The sequence below is a fragment of the Pygocentrus nattereri genome, chromosome 5 (assembly GCF_015220715.1).
Source record: "Pygocentrus nattereri isolate fPygNat1 chromosome 5, fPygNat1.pri, whole genome shotgun sequence".
NCBI lineage: Eukaryota > Metazoa > Chordata > Actinopteri > Characiformes > Serrasalmidae > Pygocentrus > Pygocentrus nattereri.
This window is the reverse complement of record NC_051215.1, coordinates 16,170,582-16,194,327: the sequence shown is the minus strand read 5'-3', so window position 1 is coordinate 16,194,327 and position 23,746 is coordinate 16,170,582. Positions and strand designations below refer to the sequence as shown.

Genomic DNA, 23,746 nt, shown 5'->3' with positions numbered 1-23,746 from the left:
TAAGTGAATAATAATAATAATAATAATAATAATAATAATAAGAAAAAACGGAACAATAACAATAGGGTTCAGCACTTAAGTGCTTGAACCCTAATAATAATAATAATAATAATAATGAATTTTATTTGTAACGCACTTTACATTTTAAGCAAATCTCAAAGTGCTATATAGTAGAAGCATTTCAATGAAACCATCTTGAAGCCTGAATTCTGTCTGTAGTTTTGTCTGCTTGTAAAAATAACGTGTTCAGTAGTGTGAAACAATGGAGTTTGCATAATGCTAACTCTATAATTGTCCATTACTTGTTAACTACATTAGCCATATAGCTGCAATGAAAAATGAAAGAAGCAAACTTCAGACACCAAACATTGGCATCTTGGCAAATCAATATTTGGGGTAAGGAAAATTGTATAATGAGATTTTTCACCAAAGTATATAACACCTATAGTATTGTAGCCTAAAGGCCACTTCACACCAGATGCATCATAATATACCATTACATCGCAGATGCTGTACAAAACGCTGCTGTACTGCTGTGTCATTGGGTGAGGGGGTGAAAAAACTAGTTCAAGTTCTTTTTTACTCTGTAAATAAAGCTTTCTGCATCATTTATCAGGCTTGCTGTGAGCTTACTCCCTCACCGCAATGTTTTCAGGCTGAAAGATATAAGATGAAAAAAGATGTTAGCGGAGGTAATATGACATTAGCATTTGTCTGTTTATCTAAAAGACTCACTGCCTTTCAAGCAGTGTCATCTGTTCTGGCTTTCTGTGCTCTTGATATGGCTTTAATTTAAGACATTAATGACAAAATTCTGCAGAAAGCATGCGTCAACGCTGAATGTCAGCTCCAGTGTGGGCAGTTTTATTAAAAACAATGACAGTTTTTGGATGCTTTATGCCCAATGTGCAGTGCCTTTAAAGCTTTGACTTCTGTAATTGCTTAATGTATGTTTCTGTTGTTTGTATTCTCCCAGCATTCCTGCATTCCCCTCATCAACCGGTGTATACAGCCACTAAACACGGTGTGATCGGCTTCTCCAGAGCAATGGCAGTGAGTACATCATTCATTTTGTCCTGTTGTTACAGTCTCATGTTCAACAGTATGAGACACCATGTTTAATGGAACATGTTTTTTGGAAAAAAGGTTCTTTATGCCAACTAATCTTCCCTCAATGGCTACAGTGAAAAAGTGCTACATTAAATTTACATGATACATCATTTTTTTCATCACTAAATCAATAAATTGTCATCAGCACTGGCAAAAGTATATAAACTGAAAGACAAAAATTAACTAATGTAATATAACTTATTCATGTGGAAATAATGGACTCATTTGTCAAGTAAATTTCTGTCAGTGTACCATCTTCAGTTTAAAGAAAAAATCTGCACTGGCTGAAATATCATTAGAAGGACATAATGCTGCTTTAGCTGGCAGATATGTACAAGAATGTAAAGCTTGAGGGGAAATGGGGAAGAACATTGACAGTATAATAGCATTAGCAATAGTTAATAGTAATAACTAATAAACTAATATAAAATGCATAACTAAACATATTGTTGCCATCATATTTTTTTTGAGAAATGTTATTCAATTTTCTCCTCAAATTAGTCATGGCAAATTCCCACCTGCTAGCTAAGCCTGCCCCTATCACATAATGCTGCTGAGCCGGGATGATGTCATGTAAAGATGCCAGAGCCCAACGCTAACAATGAAAGGGTTCAACTTAATGCCGTATATGAACACAGTACTCACTTTGGGAGTACAGAGATCGAATGGCCCGGAGTAGTAGCCCCGGTACCCCATACTCCCAGAGGACCTCTCACAAGATATCTCAGGGAACCTGGTCATAAGCCTTCTCCAAATCCACAAAACGCATGCAGACTGGTCCATTGTTCCACAGCTGGGACAGAACCTGCATTGTTCCTCCTCAGTCTGAAGTTCAACTATCGGTCTCCTTTCCAGCACCTTGGCATAGAGGTGCCCAGGGAGGCTGAGCAGTGTGATATCCCGATAGTTGGCACACACCCTCCAGTCCCCTTTTTGAAAAATGGGGACCACCACCCCGGCCTGCCAGTTAAAGGGTACTGTTCCTGAGGTCCATGCAATACTGCAGAGGCACGTCAGCCACAACAGCCCCACAATATCCAGAGCCTTAAGCATCTCTGGACGAATCTCAGACACCCCCGGTGCCTTGCCACTGAAGAGCTTGCCAACTACCTCAGTGACCTCCACCAGGGAAATGGATCTTGACCCACCAGAGGCCTCCGGCCCTGACTCCTGTTGGAGGCATGTCTCCCGGATTAAGGAGTTCTTCAAAGTGCTCCTTCCACCAACCAACAATATCCTCATTTGAAGTCGGAGTTCCTCCACCCTTGCCGAATACAGCTTTGGCGCAGCCACCCTGACCACTTCTGAGTTGCCGGACAGTTGTCCAGAACCTCCTTGAAGCCGACCGAAAATCTTTTTCCATGGCTTCGCCAAACTCCTCCCACACCCTGGATTTTGCTTCTGCCACCGTTGCGGCTGCCACCTTTTTCACCTGTTGGTAGCTCTCTGCTGAGTAGGGAGTCCTTCGGGCCATCCAGTCCCTAAAGGCCTCTTTTTTCAGCTTGACAGCCTCCCTCACCACTGGTGTCCACCAGGGGGTTCTTGGGTTACCACCCCAACAGGCACCTACAAGCTTTTGGTTACAGCTATGCCTGGCAGCTTCCACAATTGAGGTTTTGAACAGGGTCCATTCAGACTCCATGTCCCCTACCTCCCCCAGCAAATGAGAAAAGCTCTCGCAGAGGTGGGAGTTGAAATCATTCCATACAGGGGCCTCTGACAGTCATTCCCAGCACACCCTCACTATTTGCTTGAGCCTACCGGGTCTGACCAACAGTTTCCCTTGCCATCTGATCCAACTCACCACCACATGGTGATCAGTTGACAGCTCAGCACATCTCTTTACCCAGATGTCCAGAACATATGGTCCCAAGTCACATGAAACAACAACAAAGTCGATCATTGACCTCTGACCCAAAGAGCTGTGGTACCATGTACACTTATGAACATCCTTGTGTTCAAACTTGGTTTTCGTTATGGACAATCCATGCCTGGAACAGAAGTCAATTCACCATTCGGGTTTAGATCGGGCAGGCCGTTCTTCCCAATCACACCTCTCCAGGTCTCCCAGTCATTGCCAACATGAGCATTGAAGTCCCCCAGCAAGACTATGGAGTCTGTAGGCAGGACCCTTTCCAGAACCCCGCCCACTCGCTCCAAGAAGACCAAATAATCAGAATCAGAAGAAGTTTTATTGCCATTGTCAATGAACAGGATTCACAGACTAGGAATTTGCTTTGGCATGAAGGTGCAACATAAAAAACAAGTAGTAATAGGCATGCAAAATTAAGTCCACATAGTTAAATACTCTATGCAAATATATAGATAGAATGAATAAAAATAAAAATACAAAAGGCATGTACAACAGTACTATATACAACAGTGCACGTGGAGTAGTGTAATTCAGGTAAAGTGACCAAGGCAGGGTTATAAAGAGGTAAGTGACGTGATTATATATTGTTCTTGAGTCCAATGGCAGAGGGGAAGAAACTGTTCCTGTGGCGGGAGGTTCTGGTCCGAATGGACCGAAGCCTCCTGCCCGAGGGGAGTGGATCAAATAGTCCGTGTGCGGGGTGAGAAGGGTCTGCTATAATCCGATCCGCTCTCCACACAGTCCTGGAGATGTACAGGTCTTGGAGAGATGGGAGGCTGCAGCCTATCACCTTCTCAGCAGAGCGCACAATGCGCTGCAGCCTTTGTCTGTCCCTGGCAGTGGCCTCAGTATACCACACTGTGATGGAGGAGCTGAGGATGGACTCGATGATGGCCGTGTAGAACTGTACCATCAGCTGGGCCGGCAGTTTGGCTTTCCTCAGCTGCCGCAGAAAGTACATCCTCTGCTGAGCCTTCTTGATGAGGGAGTTGATGTTCACCTCCCTCTTGAGGTCCTGGGTGATGGTGGTGCCAAGGAACCGGTAACAGTCCACAGTGGTGATGGGGGTGTCGGTAAGGATAAGGGGGGGCAGGGGGCTTGTGGCTTTCCTGAAGTCCACAGTCATCTCCACTCTCTCCTGGGCATTGAGCACCAAGTTGCTGTTGCTGCACCAGGTCACCAGCCGGTCCACCTCCTTCCTGTAGGCAGACTCATCACCGTCTGAGATGAGTCCAATGAGGGTGGTGTCGTCCGCAAACTTAATCAGTTTGACAGAGTCATGGATGGAGGTGCAGCAGTTGGTGTACAGGGAGAAGAGCAGAAGGGAAAGTACACAGCCCTGAGGAGATCCTGTGCTTAAAGTCCGCGTGTCCGAGACAATCTTCCCCAGCCGTACTCGCTGACTGCGGTCCGTGAGGAAGTCTGTGATCCACCTGCAGGTGGAGTCAGGCACATGGAGCAGAGAGAGCTTGTCCTGGAGCAGAGTGGGAAGGATAGTATTGAATGCAAAGCTGAAGTCCACAAACAGGATCCTAGCGTAGGTTCTTGGGGAGTCCAGATGCTGCAGGATGAAGTGGAGGGCCAGGTTTATGGCATCATCTACGGACCTGTTGGCTCTGTAGGCAAACTGCAGGGGGTCCAGAAGGGGGTTGGTGATGGTGGGATAAAACCAGACGTTCAAAGGTCTTCATGACTACGGACGTCAGGGCCACAGGCCTGTAGTCATTAAGTCCTGTGGCGCGTGTTTTTTTGGGGACAGGGACGATGATGGAGGACTTGAAACAGGCTGGGACATGGCATGACTCCAGGGAAGAGTTGAAGATTCCCGTGAAGACTGGGGCCAGCTCATCAGCACAGTGTCTCAAGGTGGCAGAGGACACGGAGTCAGGGCCCGAAGCCTTGTGTGGATTTAGCCTCTTAAACAGCCTGTTCACATCCTCCTCCTGGACTGAGAGGGCAGAGGGGGCCGATGGGCAATCCAAAGTGGTTGAGTGTATTGTGGTGTGGGGGGTGGAGTCGTTATAGAAGTGAATAGAAGTCGTTAAGGTCGTTAGCCAGTTTGAAATCTTCTGAACAATGAGGTGCTCTGGGCCTATAGTTGGTGATCTCTTTCAGCCCCCTCCATACAGTGGCAGAGTCGTCAGCATAGAACCGCTGCTTCAGACGAGCATTGTACTTGGATTTAGCCTTTAACACCTCCCTGCTAAATTCATACTTTGCACCTCTGTAGCTGACTCTGTCTCCTTCTCTGAAAGCAACCTCTTTCTGCTGGCGAAGCTGTCTGAGTTTTGGTGTGAACCAGGGTTTATCATTATTAAAAGTGATTCTGGAGCGTGATGGGATGATGCTGTCTTCACAGAAGTGTATATATGACGTCACGGTATCTGATGTGTTTTCTGGTGCATAAGCACACACAGTCAGACAGTCAGAGTTTTCCTCTCTGTGATTTTAATTCTCATTGAGGCGACCCTCTCATCCACCGGGACAAACTCCAACTGCACGGCTACCAGCCAGGGACTTCTGAGTATCCCCACTCCTGCCCGGCCCCTCTCACCCTGTGCAACCCCTGAGTAGGAGAAGGACCAACCCCTATCAAGGAGTTTGGTTTCAGAGCCAACACTGTGGGTGGAGGTGAGCCCAAATATATCTAGTTGGTACCTCTCAACCTCCCGCACAAACTCCGGCTCCGGCTCTGGCCTCCCTCCCCCCAGTGAGGTTACCTTGCACATGCCAAAGAGCCAGTTTCTGCTGCAAAGGCATAGGCCACCAAGAGCTCCCCTGCAATCTCCCACTGTCTGTGCAGCACTGCACCACTCCCCCATGCTGGACCTTCCAGGTGGTGGGCCCACATGGTCCCTCCATGTTGCCTCTTCGGGTTGAGCCTGGCTGGGTTATGTGGGCTGCCCAGCCACCAGGCGTTTGCCGGGGGACACTACCCCCAGGCCTGGCTCCAGGGGTAGGTCCTGGTGACCCTATCCTGGGCAGGGTACACTGTTTTCTGTGCCCATTTTTCATGGTGGGTTTTTGGATCGTGTTAGTCTGGGTGTTCACTCCAGACCTGTTCGCCCTGGGAGACCCTACCAGGAGCACATTGCTCACTTGAAACAAGTGATGAATGAAATCAATGAAAAAACCTCTGTAGAGGAAACTGAAGGAAAACTGTATTTGTTTTTTCTTAAATCTAGCAACTGAACTTAAATGTTTTGTGTCACTGAATCTCAAAACAAGTGAAAGAGAATGGTGCATATTGTAATGTCAATGTAACCTCTTTTTTTAACCTCAGGGAATTATGAAAATTTGACATTTTCTGACTAATTCAGGCATAAAAGACACATTCATGATCAATTTAAGAATATACCATGAATTCAGAAGCTCCAGAATGAGATAATAATCTCATATTTCCAGCTGTGAGACTGGCTCAGAACAATTTGCAGTGCAGTGGAACTTACTTTTGCTCTTACTACCTAATGTTAACTCTTAGGAAAGGGAAACACTATTTGAAAAGTAAATTAGGAAGTGCTTCTCATTTACCCTCTAGCAGTCTCAGTGGCTTTTTGTCTGATTCTGAGGCACAGTTTGGGGCAGAACATTACTCTAATTTCTTACTAGTGTAGCCAATGCTAAAAAATCCACTTCTGCTGTTTAATTTGCTTTTCTCTGTTAAAGAAGTTGTTGATAGCCACAGAAAACAAAGAAAGATAGGACAGTTGTTTGTTTGCTCGCTAGGATAGCCACAGAAAACAAAGAAAGATAGGACAGTTGTTTGTTTGCTCGCTAGGATAGCCACAGAAAACAAAGAAAGATAGGACAGTTGTTTGTTTGCTCGCTAGGATAGCCACAGAAAACAAAGATAGAACAGTTGTTTGTTTGCTCGCTAGGATAGCCACAGAAAACAAATAAAGATAGAACAGTTGTTTGTTTGCTCACTAGGATAGCCACAGAAAACAAAGAAAGATAGGACAGTTGTTTGTTTGCCCGCTAGGATAGCCACAGAAAACAAAGAAAGATAGGACAGTTGTTTGTTTGCTCGCTAGGATAGCCACAGAAAACAAAGAAAGATAGGACAGTTGTTTGTTTGCTTGCTAGGATAGCCACATTGTTTCATAAATAAATTTACAATCAAGCTTATCAACAGTTTAGCCTGCACCACTCAACTACTGTAACATAGGCTAATTCTGATGTTTGCTGACAGTACCGGCTTTTACATTACTGATGACATAAATGTTGCCAGGTTTATTTAGTCTAAAAGGAGGGCTAATGGAGATCTTTTTATTATTATTAAATAACATATTTCATGTGACAAGTACCAGCTTATCATAAACGCAGATGATATCCATTGTGGAGTATTCTGCTCGGCTCTGCTTGGGTCAGCCACCAGGGAAGTGCCCTCTGATGGACAAATTACTCAACGACAACATGCATAACATGGTTGATGGATTTGTCTTCCATCTATCGGTTTCTTTTTAAATTGTCATTTATCATAAATACCAAGATCGATTTATCTGTAATGAGCTCATATTGTTAGGATAGCTTATCAGTTGTGCTCTAGTTTTAATTGAAAGAACAAATTATAATTGATGGCAAAATAAGTTAAACACTTGTCAAAAAATATCGACCACTAAAATGACCAGTTCTGGCTGTATCTCAATAAAATTTAAGCCACCTTAATGACAGCAAAGCACTTTTCTGACACTATGAAGTTGTACACAGTGTACCTAAACTATGAGTCTCTATTCCTCCTTCTCTCCTGGGCTGGAATTTGCCGAAAGCATCTTTGCACAAAGACAATTTTTAAAAGGTAGAGCAAGCATCACACTGACCACTCTCTCTAGCAGTAAAGATGATCTTAACACTGAAATCCTTTTGGGAGGAATCTGGGCACTGTTAAGTGAATATTAGATTAATCAAAACATTTTTTTTAAACAGTCGAAATAAACTTTGGCCACTATCAGTATACCTTGGTGCATTGCCAAAGTACAACCTATGTGTGGGAAGCACTGCAGTAGCACACGGTACACTCTAGTTCCATATGCTGACATGCACACAAAATGACAACTCTGGCAGCAGATTTAAATGAGATATAGAACACATTGCCAAAGTCTAGAGGCACAACGTTTGGTTTGACAGGGTTACAGAATGATGCATGATAAACAAGAAATGCCATGACAATACAATTTATCAATATTGTCATACCAGTAAAGCATCTTTGAGATGAGTTTATCTCGTTTTGAAACAGATAGATGATATAGGGGAGGAGAAGCAGCTGCAGAATTCAGACTGCACTAGCTAACCCAGGAAGCTCACAGATAACATCTCTGTCTCCTCTGTCTGCATGTTGACACATTCTTTGCGAAACATGTGTTATTTAGGCTGACCTTGTTTGGACATGTTTTCTCCCTGGCAGGACGCGTCTGAGCAGGGTGATTATGGGGTGAGGATCAACGCCCTGTGCCCGGCCTTCGTGGACACACAGCTGCTTCGCACCGTCGAAAACGAGGAGACCATGGGCAAGTTTGTCAAGTTCAAAGACGAGTTCAAGCAGAGAATGGACAAATTTGGGGTGCTTAAGTGAGTACAGGGCGCTGTGTCCTCTCTCTTCAATAAAAATGCATGGCTTGACTAGTTTAATATTAATAACTCAATCCCAGTCAATGTAATCTGTTTTAATAGGACAGTTGATAAGGTATTCTACATGCTACTCCCTTATTCTTTATTCCTTATTCAAGGGATCACGTATTAAAGGCCTTAAAGTAGTACCCCTTACACCAGACGTATTCAGTCAGATATATTTGGTGTCTGACGATTCCAGTAGGGGTAGTTTTGTAGGCTTAGCAAATCAGCAGTGAATGCATGCAGGTAGAAATAATGACTACAGTTTACTACCAGTCAGTTTCCAGTACAGGAATTTGAAGCTGCAGCTGAAGATGACATATGTGTCCTCTGATATATTCATCCAAATCCAAGTTATATAAGCTGTTTGATGTGCAGTGTCACTGAGTGAACCCAACACACTCCAAGGTTTGTAGTAAATAAAGAGCATGTCCTGTTTAGCTCTTGCTTATTATAAGGTGCGTGTTTACCAGCCACTGGGGAGATGAGATATGATGAACAAAGTAAAGCTGCATGAATGAGATAAGAAAATAGAGATGGAGCTAAAGATAGACACATTGAGTTTAGAAGAAAAGGAAAGAGGATAGAGGTAGAGACAAACCTCATCTGAGGAATCCATCATGGGATGTGGGATCAGTTCTTCTGCCTTTGTATAGGCAAGGAAGGAATATTCTGGTTGATGTGAGGAGTCTCTTATCGCTGTGGGAGTCAACAGCATGCTGGTAGTTCATGTCAAGGACATCTCTTGACATTCCTTTCATTCTCTAGATCACTGTCTCCCAGTTCCACAGTTTGACATTGTTTTGTTCTTTTTCCATCACGAGAGTGTTTCACAAGCAGGGTTTCCCAACTGGATAACTTTCTCTTGATGTTATTTCCTATTGGACAGATTAGAAATAGTTCAAACTGCATGCAAACCATGAAAAAAACTATTTAAAATATTTAATAAAATGAATAAAATTAGTATGTAGACTATATATTTTTTAGGAGTATGTTGTGTTCTATTTAAACCCAAGGCATTATTTGAGAAAGTAATAATCTACATGTTTACTACATCATCATTTATGGGGTACTTTCTTTTGGGAGGTGGCTGTCCCAAACCTTAAGCCCTAAATTTATGAAAATAGTCCTTATTTTTAAATAGTGCTTAAATAGTCCTTATTTTTTGCTTTTCAAAAAATGTTTCAAAGGCATTACTGTTATATTGGTAGTGACAAAATGGAATGCTCATTCATTTATTTTAATAAAATAAACATACTTAAGTGGATTTTAATTTAAAGTGAAGATAATTAAAAATCTGATACATGTTCAACTCTGCCTTTGAACCCGTTCAGTAGAATGATCCACATAGACATGCTTGTTGGGCTTCTAATGCTACATTCCTGCTGATGCATTTATAATGATTTGATGCTGGTAATTTGGTCAGTTTTGTCACTGTGGCCCTTAACAATGTGAGTATCAAGGACACTCACATCTCAATAACAATAAAAATGTGATTTATCCCATGCCATACAAGACAATGCATAGTTAAAACATTAGTAGCCATCTTTGTGTACCTTTTGTCTATTTTTTCATGTTTATAGATAACAGCATGTTATATCACATAAGCAAGTCAATTTGAGATTACCTTTTTTCTTAACCGGTCAGTAAGTAGGAATGGGAATCAAGAACCAGTTCCAGTTGAGAACTGGATCCAAATTGTCTAATTCACTGGAATCATATGTCTCTGAGGTTATCTGTTCCATATATCGCCGACATGTTTTTCTGACAGAAGAACTTGAAGGAACACAAGAAGGAGGATATAGTGGAAAGGAAGAAGCAGTCCAAAGCGTGGCTTCCTTTCACAAGAAAGACAACAACAGTGCTATTTGCAATGTCTATAAAATTATCATTTTAAGTAAGTGTAGAAACACCAGCAGTATGTTGAAATCCTTCGATGCTACATTGGCTAAAATTCTAGGAATGCCTTAGCTTCCCAACCGAGCAGCATATCTATTACAGAGGGTAAATGCACCATGTTATACAACTCCTTTTCCAAAAAATTTGGGATGCTGTGCAAAATATAAACAGAAACAGGAATGTAATGAAATCATTTAAACCCTATATTTTATTGAAAATACTACAAATACAACATGTGTTTTTTAGCATAACACAACTCTGCCAGTGTTTTGTTGCCCCTGTCCCAACTTTTTTAAATAAGTGCTGCTGGCATAAAATTCAAAATGGTCATATATTTTTCCAAAAAACGATAACATTTCTGATTTTCAACATTTAATATGTTGTCATTGCACTTTGTACTTTATTTTCAATCAAAATGTTTTTATTTACATTTTGCACAGTGTTACAAGGTTTTCAGAATCAGGATTGTAATAACATTGACACACATGGAGGCTTTGCAGATTTTTTGCTTTTCATCTATTTTAGATATTTTAGACTTTGTGTTGACAAAGTCCTTTGTTTGAAATTATATCCTTTCAAGAAAAGGAGCATTGTAATTAATTTTAACATGTTCAAATCTTATTAGGCAGACTATACTGTTTTCAGACTCGGAAATAATAAAACAGCTGTGCTGACGCTGAAAACCTTTGTAGGCCTACCTTATCCCAAACAGAAATTTGATCAGGAATCAGTAAATTAATCGATAAAGAATCGGACCAATAAACAGAATCAGTATCTATTCCCATTCCTATCAGTAAGTATAGGCTTCCATTATTTATAAGATACAATGGTGTCATAACTGTAAACTTTGGACACAAAACATTATAGCTGTATTATATTATATTATTATCTGCATTATAACGTATTATAGCTGATTGACACTTGGATTAAGAGCAAAATCTGATTTTCAACAAATTTTCTACCAATAATCTCTCCTGATGGGATCTATTATCTAGATCAATCCTTCATTTCACATGAATATGAAAGCCCCTGAAAAAAGTTCTGCTGTTCATTTGGTAGAAGAGAGAGGGAGAGAGCAGTAGCCATATGTCTGAGACAGAGTTAAAGTTAAACTAAAAATCACCTTATCTTTCTCTAGATGACACATTAATGCGCAAACATACACATGTCAGGCTTATTCACAGTGTATATATCCTGCTGAAACACACTGCGACCACACTTTTGGTCAGATGTTGCAGCCGCTGTAGTGTGTGATGAAATACATGTCTGCTTCATAGTTTCCTCCACTTTTGAGTATTTCAGGAAATCAACACATTTATATACATATATATATATATATATACACTGCTCAAAAAAATAAAGGGAACACTCAAATAACACATCCTAGATCTGAATGAATGAAATATTCTCATTGAATACTTTGTTCTGTACAAAGTTGAATGTGCTGACAACAAAATCACACAAAAATCATCAATGGAAATCAAATTTATTAACCAATGGAGGCCTGGATTTGGAGTCCCACACAAAATTAAAGTGGAAAAACACACTACAGGCTCATCCAACTTTGATGTAATGTCCTTAAAAACAAGTCAAAATGAGGCTCAGTATTGTGTGTGGCCTCCCAGACCTGGACTAAAGCATCTGCCAACTCCTGGACAGTCTGTGGTGCAACGTGGCGTTGGTGGATGGAGCGAGACATGATGTCCCAGATGTGCTCAATCGGAATCAGGTCTGGGGAACGGGCGGACCAGTCCATAGCTTCAATGCCTTAATCTTGCAGGAACTGCTGACACACTCCAGCCACATGAGGTCTAGCATTGTCCTGCATTAGGAGGAACCCAGGGCCAACCGCACCAGCATAAGGAAAAGGATCTCATTTCGGTACCTAATGGCAGACAGGCTACCTCTGGTGAGCACATGGAGGGCTGTGTGGCCCTCCAAAGAAATGCCACCCCACACCATTACTGACCCACTGCCAAACCGGTCATGCTGAAGGATGTTGCAGGCAGCAAATCGCTCTTCATGGCATCTCCAGACTCTGTCACGTCTGTCACATGCTCAGTGTGAACCTGCTTTTATCTGTGAAGAGCACAGGGCGCCAGTGGCGAATTTGCCAATCCTGGTGTTCTCTGGCAAATGCCAAGCATCCTGCATGTGTTGGGCTGTGAGCACAACCCCCATCTGTGGACGTTGGGCCCTCATACCATCCTCATGGAGTCGGTTTCTAACCGTTTGTGCAGACACATGCACATTTGTGGCCTGCTGGAGGTCATTTTGCAGGGCTCTGGCAGTTCTTCTCTTGTTCCTCCTTACACAAAGGCAGAGGTAGCGGTCCTGCTGCTGGGTTGTTGCTCTCCTACGGCCTCCTCCACGTCTTCTGGTGTGCTGGCCTGTCTCCTGGTAGCGCATCCAGCCTCTGGACACTACGCTGACAGACACAGCAAACCTTTTTGCCACAGCTCGCATTAATGTGCCATCCTGGATGAGCTGCACTACCTGAGCCACTTGTGTGGGTTGTAGAGTCCGTCTCATGCTACCACGAGTGTGAAAGCACCACCAACATTCAAAAGTGACCAAAACATCAGCCAGAAAGCACAGGTACTGAGAAGTGGTCTGTGGTCCCCACCTGCAGAACCACTCCTTTATTGAGTGTGTCTTGCTAATTGCCAATAATTTCCACCTGTTGTCTATTCCATTTGCACAACAGCTGTGAAATTGATTGTCAACCAGTGTTGCTTCCTAAATGGACAGTTTGATTTCACAGACATTTGATTTACTTGGAGTTATATTGTGTTGTTTAAGTGTTCCCTTTATTTTTTTGAGCAGTGTATATATACACATACACACACACTTTTGAAGTTTTACTTCAATGCACTGAGTCATTACATGTAAGGCATAAAAGGACCATGAACATTTTCCACACCTTCCATGGTCGTATGCTTTTTTACTCATCTTTGTACATCTCAGATGTCATATGTTAACTTAATTAGGTAGTGTTCAGTGGGCAAATGTATAAAGGCTTTATAGTGAATAGTGTTGCAATGTTTGTTGTGCTCATGTGAATCAAGCTTTCAGGTTGACTGCTATCACTTTACCCACCATAGAGTAAAAGCATACAAAACAGGTAGGGTGATGACTGCAATACTGTCAAGAATAGCCAGTAATGTAATGTTATGACACTGGGGGACATCAAATTTGTAAATTGCATCTACCAAGTTGGCCTAATCTCTTATTCATAAATCTACCCAATAATTCCTTTCTAGCTATGCCACTGATGCTATTAGCTTTTAGCTAAGTGCAAATTGTAGCAAGTTATAAACTCAAACACTGGGTAAACATGTCATGATGAAAATACCAATAGAAATGTCCCACAATTACTTGGGATAGAATTCTAGTCACACAAATTCTGGTGATTACAGCAACAGTAATGTTTGCTTTATGCTGTGTGTTCTCTGAGAGGCTTTTAGGAAATATATTTTGTCCTTAGGTTGGTGTTTTGTGAATTATGTTGTTCTCAGCTATAAATTATTGAGCCACTCAGTGCAGATAGGACTGAGGCCAAGCCTGTGAGTGCACTCAGGGAGACATCAGCTCTATCTCTTGAAGGAGCTGTTATCTGCCTGTATCCCACTTGAAATGTGTTATCTAACCAAGATTGGAGAGTTGTGCTTTGACGAGAGAAGGACTGTTCTCACACACTGAAAAAAGTGCATTTACTTCAATCAAAAATGTACATAATTTCCACATGAATGAAATACATTATGTTTGACACAATGATTTCCCAAAGTAAGGCAAAACTGTGCTGATGTACGGGACTAGTTTCAGTCAAAAGTGCCTTTAAGTACAAATCATTCACTTTTCAGGATGAGGAAAAAAACAGAAAATCTAGATTTAACAGAAAATTACATAGAAGCTTCAACAGCTGTCACTTTTTTGTATTTACAATAGCTTCCAATCTTTTCAAGAGACTTGCTTTCTTTTTTTAAAGAAAGTTCAGTCTTTGAAGTTGGTTGCATTTTCCACTAGTCATGATCCAAATGCCAAATACATTCAGTGATGTTGAGGTCTAAGCTCTGAGGCTTGGGAGGCCCACTGGTCTGACACTGGAAGCTTCTTTCTTTAACTGGCTAATTTTCATCTTTTTCATCTATTTCCTTAAAATGCTTCTTGACAGCTACACATTCTTTCAGATCCATAGTGTGGAGGTTCCTTTGTACTGTGGGATAGTGGATAGAAACACTTTGTTTCTATGTGTTTTTGTTTGTTTTTTGTATTTTTCCAGATCTGAAGAGTGGAGCTTGAGTTTCTCCTCTCTCTCAAAGATGAAAAGCTTTAAGAACTGTTAAAGAACAGTTTTGGTGATCTAGCAGGTCTTGCTTGGTTGTCAGAAGTCCTGCCTTCTCTGTATATTTTAATAATTTTTTGATCTCCAGTTTTGGAAACTCCTGTTTTTTTTGTTTTTTTTTTCAATTATGTTTCATTGACATTCCAGTTCCTTGTGTAATGTGATTCAGTAACTTTCAAATAACTGTGAAACTAATGAAGAGTAATCTTGTAATGATGTGGAAATTAACTACATGTGAATTCAAACTTCATAGCATTATTTTTTCCAGGGCTGGGATTCGATTCACAAAACGAGCGATTTCGTGATTCCACGCATTTTGGAACCGTGCATCAACTCCAGAAATTTAGACTTTATACAGTGACGTTGAAAAGTATAAGATGCTGCTGTCACTGACTAGATCAGGGTTCTTCTGGTCCTCAAGGCACAGTTTGGTGATTTCCTGTCTTCTCTGATTTAACTCATCTGTTAGTTATCAGGTCTACTAGCTATGTTTAAGTAAGCAAATCTCCCAACTGTGCTACTGTCATGGACTAGAATTGAAGAAGCATGATCTAAATAGCATGTATCTTTGCACACAAATAATTACACTGGCTTCAATATCTTTTGACCACAGTGTAAAATAAAGTAAAATATTAAATGCAACAGAAAAATGACTTCAAATCTGTATTTTTGTGTTCTGTCTAAGGTTAAAACAAAAGCAATAGCTTTTGCAGTAACACAAATCCTCACATAAAAATGCATGTGATAAAGGGGCTTATGTCTTTATTTTTGGAACTGAGACTCAGGCAAAACATATTATTGTATGGAATCGACTCCATTAGCTCTGTGTTTTTAGGGCAGTGTGTCTTTTTTGGTCACTTATGTGAATGTTTGTGTGTGTCTAGGCCGTCTCTGATTGCAGAGGGAATGATGCGCATTATAACTGATGAGACTCTGAATGGTGCCGTCATGAAGATCACATGTTCCAAAGGCATTCACTTCCATACCTATGAGCCACTCTCTGCCTGAAGCAGCACCTCAGCCAAACATCAGCAGCTCCAGCTCAGGGCCTTCATTCACCAATGTTAGGAGTGCTGATCAGAGCCTAATGAAAGACCTGCTTAAACTGGGCTTAGCCAAACAGCAAATGCACATTTTAGAATATATTTCTACTCTGACACAACCACTTCAATCCAGGAAAGTCTTATTAATGACCAGATTATTTTGGATTAGGTGTATTGGAAAAGAGGAAACAATATGAGATTAAGCCTTGTCCTGAAATGCTGTGTTGTCCAGGACTAGGCTTAATCCCTGGCCAGGAAGCCAAGCCTAAAAACTGCAGGGCATGAGCACAAGAACCCTGTCCTGTAACTGTTTATGAACTGCAGGGTTATTCACAGAAACAGTTTTTTAGCTTGCTGTGTGACTTACATTTTTCAACCTCATCTCTATCTGCTAAATCTGTAGATTTGCATTTAGGAAAGAATAAAATATCTTAATTTAGAAATACCTCACTTAAGCATGTTCACATGGGTCATAGTAAAATGGTTCAGCAAGTGGATTTGGAGCTTTTTGTGAGATATTGTTTCCTATCACTGTAAAAAATATGTATAAAGCTTCTATTACAGTTGAATGCAATGTGATTTGTTTCCAAGAGAATAAATACGTAATCACAATCAGAGTGACAAAAGCGTATTATTATTATTATTATTATTATTATTATTATTATTATTATTATTATTATTATGATAAAACACAACTAACACAAATTAAGGAAAATCTACAAATCAACTTTAGATTGTGTATCAAAATAATGTAATATTGATAAATAATTTTATTAATTAAAAATTAAATTGCACTCTTTTACTATACAGATCAATGACACTACAAATATATGTGTTTTAACATAAGATAGTAACCAACCTGGCCTAAACTTTTGAACTCAAACAAGAAGTATATCGCTGCTCTTTCTGGACAAAACATGCAATACATGGCAATCATACATTTCATATACTGTACCTATTTTCATATCCAGCAATTGCCCATTGGCTTTTATTACTAGTTGGTAAACAGGTTTTCAGAGTAGCTTCATTGCCTATAGCCATAGACAGTGCACAAGAGATACAGCAGATAGAGATTAGTTTGAAAAATGCAGGAGTATTCCTTTAAGACACGGATTAAGGTGTTCCTATGGGAATGCTTCTTAGCTCTTCCCCTTTTTGGACAGTCTGGGCTTTTTGGCTTAAAGTGTCCAGCCACAGTAAATGAGCAAACTTGCTCTGTGAAATTATCTGTTCAATAATCCACTAAAATAGGAATGGGGTGGACAATCTGCATACGATTCACATTTAAAATGTTCAGTATTTCAGGTTCCACACTAATGTTAAAATGCAATGTATAAAGGAATAGAGGGAGCTTTTTTTGCTGTATTAATTTCTGATGATCATGTGTACAAAAGTGTGTAGTCTGATTGTAACCACATTTTTTAATGATTTTTTGGAAAATACAATGTTGTGTCTGGATATTTATTGACCTTAGATACTGCTATATAGTCTTGATCTTACCTCAGTAGTCTCTCGTAATTATAGATTTTTTTTAAACTACTGCGTTCAATCACAAAAACAGTTCTGCCAAAGAATAGCCACAATTTTGTATTTTCTTTTTTAAAATACAAAAGTCAGTGGCATATTCAAGTTTGCAGGGTGGAAGAATCTGTATTACTCTGTGTTGATTTAAATATCATTGGACAAATCGAACTGTTGAAATAAAATATTTTTATAACTACAAAATGAGCATGTTTTTTTAGAATCCTAAATATCAGATAACTATATAATATAATATAAAGCTACTGTGAACACAGGCTCACCAAAACTGGACAGTTGAAGATTGATTTGTGACGCAGCCTGCCTTCTGTCAACAGTTGAAACTGGTGGTGGTGTAATGGGGTGGGGAATATTTTCTTGGCAGACATTAGACCCATAATATCCTATCTTCTAATGGCTACTTCTAGCACCTTTATCACAAATTACAAGAGTTTATGAACATGACATTGAGTTCAGTGTACTTCAGTGTCCTCCCTAGTCACCAGATCTGAATCTAATTGGTGGTGAACTTTCAGGGCTTTCACGGTCTTCAAAGAAAGCTTAATGATTTCTATTAAATAAAATGTCTAAACAAAACAAAAGGGATAAATTGTTGAAATTATCCAATCCAGGGATTGTGCTATCTAGGTAGATACAGCCAAGCTAGCTCTCCTATCAGTTAGGACTTTAGGAGCTGAACTGAAAGCCTAATGTGTCAGAATAACCACTAACATAATTAATAAGTGGAGTTGGAATTAAGCAATCATGTTTGCTTTGCTTTGCAGTGCTTTTGGGAAGAATTTCATCAGAAAAATGTCACTCAAAGCCTTATAGAAGTCCTAGATGCATCATCCATAGCACTAATTACGTACCAAAGTGCAAGTACATGTGGTTGCCTTTATGACCTGAAATGAGGGCCAAGCTCTAATAGAGAGCAAAAATGGGTCCTGAATAAAGGGGTCAGTGAGTGTACATGCTAGAAGTTGTTAGCTTATAAAACTACAACTCTTAATTAGTCCTTAAAGTTGCTAATTATTGTGTATTTCTGCAAAACTAACATGTAAGCAGGAGGAGTAGGGCACAACCCACTCATATCTGCAACAAATGAAAATGTTTCAGATCTGAATCCGATTGAGCACATCTGGGACATCATGTCTCGTTCCATCCACCCATGCCACATTGCACCACAGACTGTCCAGGAGTTGGCGGATGCTTTAGTCCAGGTCTGGGAGGCCACCTCATCAGGAGCATGCCCAGGCGTTGTAGGGAGGTCATACAGGCACGTGGAGGCCACACACAATACTGAGCCTCATTTTGACTTGTTTTAAGGACATCACATCAAAGTTGGATCAGACTGTAGTGTTTTTCCACTTTAATTTTGTGTGGGACTCCAAATCCAGGCCTCCATTGGTTAATAAATTTGATTTCCATTGATGATTTTTGTGTGATTTTGTTGTCAGCACATTCAACTTTGTACAGAACAAAGTATTCAATGAGAATATTTCATTCATTCAGATCTAGGATGTGTTATTTGAGTGTTCCCTTTATTTTTTGAGCAGTGTATATGACAGTGCAATTCTATGTTGCTGATTCTGACAAATTTTCTAGTCTAAAGCTTGACAAGCTTGTCAAGCTTGGCACACCTATTTTTGGGTGGTTTCTCCCATTCTTCTTTGCAGAACCTCTCAAACTCCATCAGGTTGGATGGGGAGCATCGGTGCACAGTCATTTTCATACCTCTCCAGAGATGTGTAATTGGGTTCAAGTCTGGGCTCTGGCTGGGCCACTCAAGAACATTCACAGAGTTGTCCTGAAGCCACTCGTTTGTCATCTTGGCTGTGTGCTTAGGGTCATTGTCCAGTTGGAAGATGAACCTACGCCCAGTCTGAGGTCCAGAGCGCTCCGGAGCAGGTTTTCTTCAAGGATGTCTCTGTACATTGCTGCATTCATCTTTCCCTCAACCCTGACTAGACTCCCAGTTCCTCCTGCCAAAAAACAACCTTCACTGTAGAATTGGCCAGGTGATGAGCGGTGCCTGGTTTCCCCCAGATATGACGCTTGGCATTCTGGCCAAAGAGTTCAATCTTTGTTTCATCAGACCAGAGAATTTTGTTTCTTGTGGTCTGAGAGTCCTTCAGGGGCCTTCTGGCAAACTCCAAGCAGGCTGTGTTGTGCCCTTTACTGAGGAGTGGCTTCTATGTAGCCATTCTACCATACATGGCCTGATTGGAAAAATGGTTCTCCTTCTGGAAGGTTCTCCTCTCTCCACAGAGCAATGCTGAAGCTCTGTCAGAGTCTGTCAGAGTGCCAGAGGGTTCTTGGTCCACTCTCTGACTAAGGCCCTTCTAGCCCAATCACTCAGACTGGCTGGGTGGCCAGCTCTACAAAGAGTCCTGGTGGTTCCAAACTTCTTCCATTTATGGATGATGGAGGCCACTGTGCTCATCAGGATATTCAAAGCTGCAGAAATTTTTCTGCACCCTTCCCCAGATCTGTGCCTTGATTCAATCCTATCTCGGAGGTCTACAGACAATTCCTTGGACTTCGTGGCTTGATTTGTGCTCTGACATGTACTGTCAACTATGGGACCATATATAGACAGATGTGTGCCTTTCCAAATCATGTCCAATCAACTGGATTTGCCACAGGTGGACTCCAATCAAGTTGTCAAAACAACTGAAGAATGATCAGTGGAAACAAGATGCGCCTGAGCTCAATTTTGAGTGTCATGGCAAAGGCTGTGAATACTTATGTACATGTGATTTTTTTAGTTTTTTTAGTTTTAATAAATTTGTAAAACATCCATACAAACTTTTTTCACTTTGTCATTATGGGGTAATGTATGTAGAATTTTGAGGGGAAAAATGAATTTAATCCATATTGGAAAAAGGCTGTAACATAACAAAATATGGAAAAAGTGAAGCGCTGTGAATATTTTTTCGGATGCACCGTATATGACATTTCTGATACATTGGTTAATAAAAAGATTTTTAAAATACTGTTTTGTATTGATATGGTGGTATTACTAATTAAAATATTTTTCTGAAAATGAAAAACCGGAGAGTTGTATAATATTGCGCTTTCCGCCGTGTGTGTGTGTGTGTAATATTGTTGATTACACAGTGGTTTGCAATGTAAATGTTGAGAATAGAAGGAACTAGAAAGGCACAGAACCATGTCCCCAACAGTGAGGCAGAAATACAGAAAGCTAAATGCATGAGATTTCATATACAATTCTCTTTTTGTAGCAAACATAAAGACACAAATATTTAGTGCATTATAGTCCTAGATATAGAGAACAATTTACAGGTGAAGGATTTTTGAAAGCACCTTTCTCTGAGCTCTTGTTCCCTCCACTATAGGACTAATAAGAACTTACTTTTAGATGGATATTGCAGATAATGCTGCACTGCTACAGAAATCTTTGTACCACTTCTGAGACGTATGCCAAGATATTGGAAAACTAGAAAACGTTTGTATTTTCTTAGATCAATAACTAACAAAATAATTAGTGTGGTTAATTTTTGTCATATAACCAGGAACATATACCAGCCATGTATTCAACTACAGGATTTAATAAAGAAGTGTTCACTTTGTAAAGGTGTTTAAAAACAAGAACTGACCCAAACACAAATCACCTTAAAATCACCCCCACTCCTGAACTAGTTCAAGTTCAGTTCCTACCTGCTTGGAGGACAGCTGTATGTTTGTGATCTTTTTGGCCTTTTTATTTACAACCACAATTCCGAAAAAGTTGAGGTGCTGTGTAAAATTCTAACAAATGTAAATAAAAACACAATGCAATGATTTGCAAATCTCATAGACTCACATTTTATTCACAACCGAACATAGAACACATATCAGTTGTTGAAAGTGAGACATTTTACCATTTCATATAAACATTAACTCATTTAGAATCTGATGGCAGCAATGCATTTCAAAAACATTGGGACAGAGCCATTTTTACCATTGTACAACATCCACTTTTCTTTTAACAACAGTGTGTAAACGTCTGGGAAGCAAGGAGACCAATTGCTGGAATTTTGGGAGAGGAATGTTGTCCCATTCTTATCTAATGTAAGATTGTAGATGCTCAACAATCCTGAGTCTTCTTTGCTAGATTATTCATTTCATTATGTGCCAAGTGTTTTCTATTGGTGAAAGGTCTGGACGGTTGTCAGGACAGTTCAGCACCCAGACTCAGAAGCCATGCTATTGTGATGGATACAGTATGTGGTTTAGCATGGTCTTACTGAAATATGCAAGGCCTTCTCTGAAAAAGACATTGTCTGGATGGGAGCATATGTTGTTCTAAAACCTCTGTATACTGTTCTGCATTGATAATGCCTTTCCATATGTGTAAGCTGCACACACCATGAGTGCTAACGCAACCCCATTCCACTAGAGATGCAGGCTTTCGAACATCCCTCTCCTTTTGATTCCGCATCCGTGGCTTGCAAAAAGAATTTTTCCAAACAGTTTTCCATTTTGCCTCAGTCCAATTTAAATGAGCTTTTGCCCAGAGAAGGCAGCAGCACTTCTGAATCATGTTGACAGATGGCTTTTCTTTGTATGATACAGCTTTAACTTGCATTTGTGGTTTGCATGGCAAACTGAGGAACAGTTTTCTCAAATGTTTTCACAATTTTTAGATGCAGTTTTTGCAGATTGGTGAACCTCTGCCCATCTTTGCCTCTGAGAGACTCTGCCTCGCTCTTTTTATAGCCAGTCATTTGAGTTAGTTGCCCTTCCAACTGTTTTTTTATTAGTACCACTTATTTTTCCAGCCTTTTATTGCCCCTGTCCCAATGTTTTTGAGATGTGTTGCTGCCATCAAGTCTGAAATGATCAATGTTTTTCATGAAATGGTAAAATGTCTCACTTTCAACATCTGATATGTGTTCTATGTTCTGTTGTGAATAAAATTTGGGTCTATGGAATTTGCAGATCATTGCATTGTGTTTTTATTTACTTTTTTTGCATTTTGAAATTGAAAAAATGGGTTGTAACTTAAAAGTGGTCAATTTGGCTAGTTATCTTACTGGCTTGCTAATTATTTTACCTTAGTGGCTGATATGAAACAATACACTGCAGTTCTCCTCATGAGCTCACAAAAATGTGTACATACACACAAAAGTAAGCTTCAAAGCTTCAATTCTTCTTGGTCGAGTAAGAAATACTAGCAAAAACATTCTGTGATATAAACGTTAATAGCACTAGCGTCTTTTAGCTTATGTTGATTGTTCTACAAACTTATAATTCAAAATAGCTTTCAAAACATCAACTCATTGTCCTAGTTTACTTTACATAATTGTCCTAGTTTACATTACATTCTTGCAGTCTTATTAATAGTGTAACAGTGCTTGGCATTTTCATGTGGAAGACTAAATAATTATCTAAATTGTCATTGGCTTCAGCTGCAAGTTCTACCTGCTACCTGCATCTCTACCTGCTTTTGAGCACTGAAGAAATCTTTAAAATTTTGTTCAAATTCATATTGACATTATTTCCTAAAAAATAACAAGGTGTTATTCTTATTGTCAGTGTTCTAATCATTATGCTTGAATTCTACCATATATTTTTGAGTCACCTAAACTATGAACACTGTAAAAGTACATCTCAAACACTTTTATAGTTTTTTTCCAGTCTAAATGCACCTTTATTTCTGAAAATTTAAAATGTTCTTCTCTTTTTGGGTTGTCCTTGAAAAAGTAGTTTTCAGCATCCAACAACATTTAGAGAAAAGTCAAAAACTTAAAAGGTTTAAGGATCTAAAATAGAGCACAATTTCGATGTTGTTATTTCATAAACTTTTAGTAGTTTAAAAATCTGTGGATATTTGATACTTTATTAAAGCCTAGAATGTGAGTCAAAGCAAAGTAAAACTACAACTGCAACAGAATTGAAGGGGTACAAGTAAGTAATGATACAAAAGACGTACACTTGAGGGTACCACCCTAAGCATCAGTACTCTGAAAGGTACAATCTAGTAGCTTTTTTTCTGAGAGTGTACTGCCTAAAAAACTTTCATTGCTGGGCTGATAGATCCTGGGTATACTAAGATATTCCACTGCAGTACTGTGTTGTAGCATTGATGTAGATTAAGACAAAGAGGAGGCCATGATTAAACCATAAAAAGTGCTCTTTATTAAACGCCAGGGTAGAAAACCACACACAAATCACTAAACTCCAAAGGGAGGTCACCACCAGCTATACACTTCAACCACACTAACTAAAAGCAATCACTAACACAGAACAAAACAATAAACACACATAAATTTAGACTAAGAAACAACAATATAAAAAACATTTAAGTCTCTTTTCCAGAGGGTGGACGGCTTCAGTGAG

At 40.1% G+C, this 23,746-nt stretch overlaps 1 protein-coding gene across 2 annotated transcripts in view; it reads left to right on the top strand.

Annotated features, from left to right (window-relative positions):
* Positions 1–17,605, top strand: part of hpgd (15-hydroxyprostaglandin dehydrogenase) — a 34,076-nt gene extending 16,471 nt beyond the window's left edge. For both annotated transcript variants that reach the window (XM_017701469.2, XM_037538843.1), the window contains 3 exons: positions 977–1,053; positions 8,388–8,551; positions 15,722–17,605. In XM_017701469.2, the coding sequence (XP_017556958.1) occupies positions 977–1,053; positions 8,388–8,551; positions 15,722–15,845 (365 nt within the window). In that variant the 3' untranslated portion in view covers positions 15,846–17,605. The remainder of the gene's footprint in view (positions 1–976; positions 1,054–8,387; positions 8,552–15,721) is intronic.
* The last annotated feature ends 6,141 nt before the right edge of the window (positions 17,606–23,746 follow it).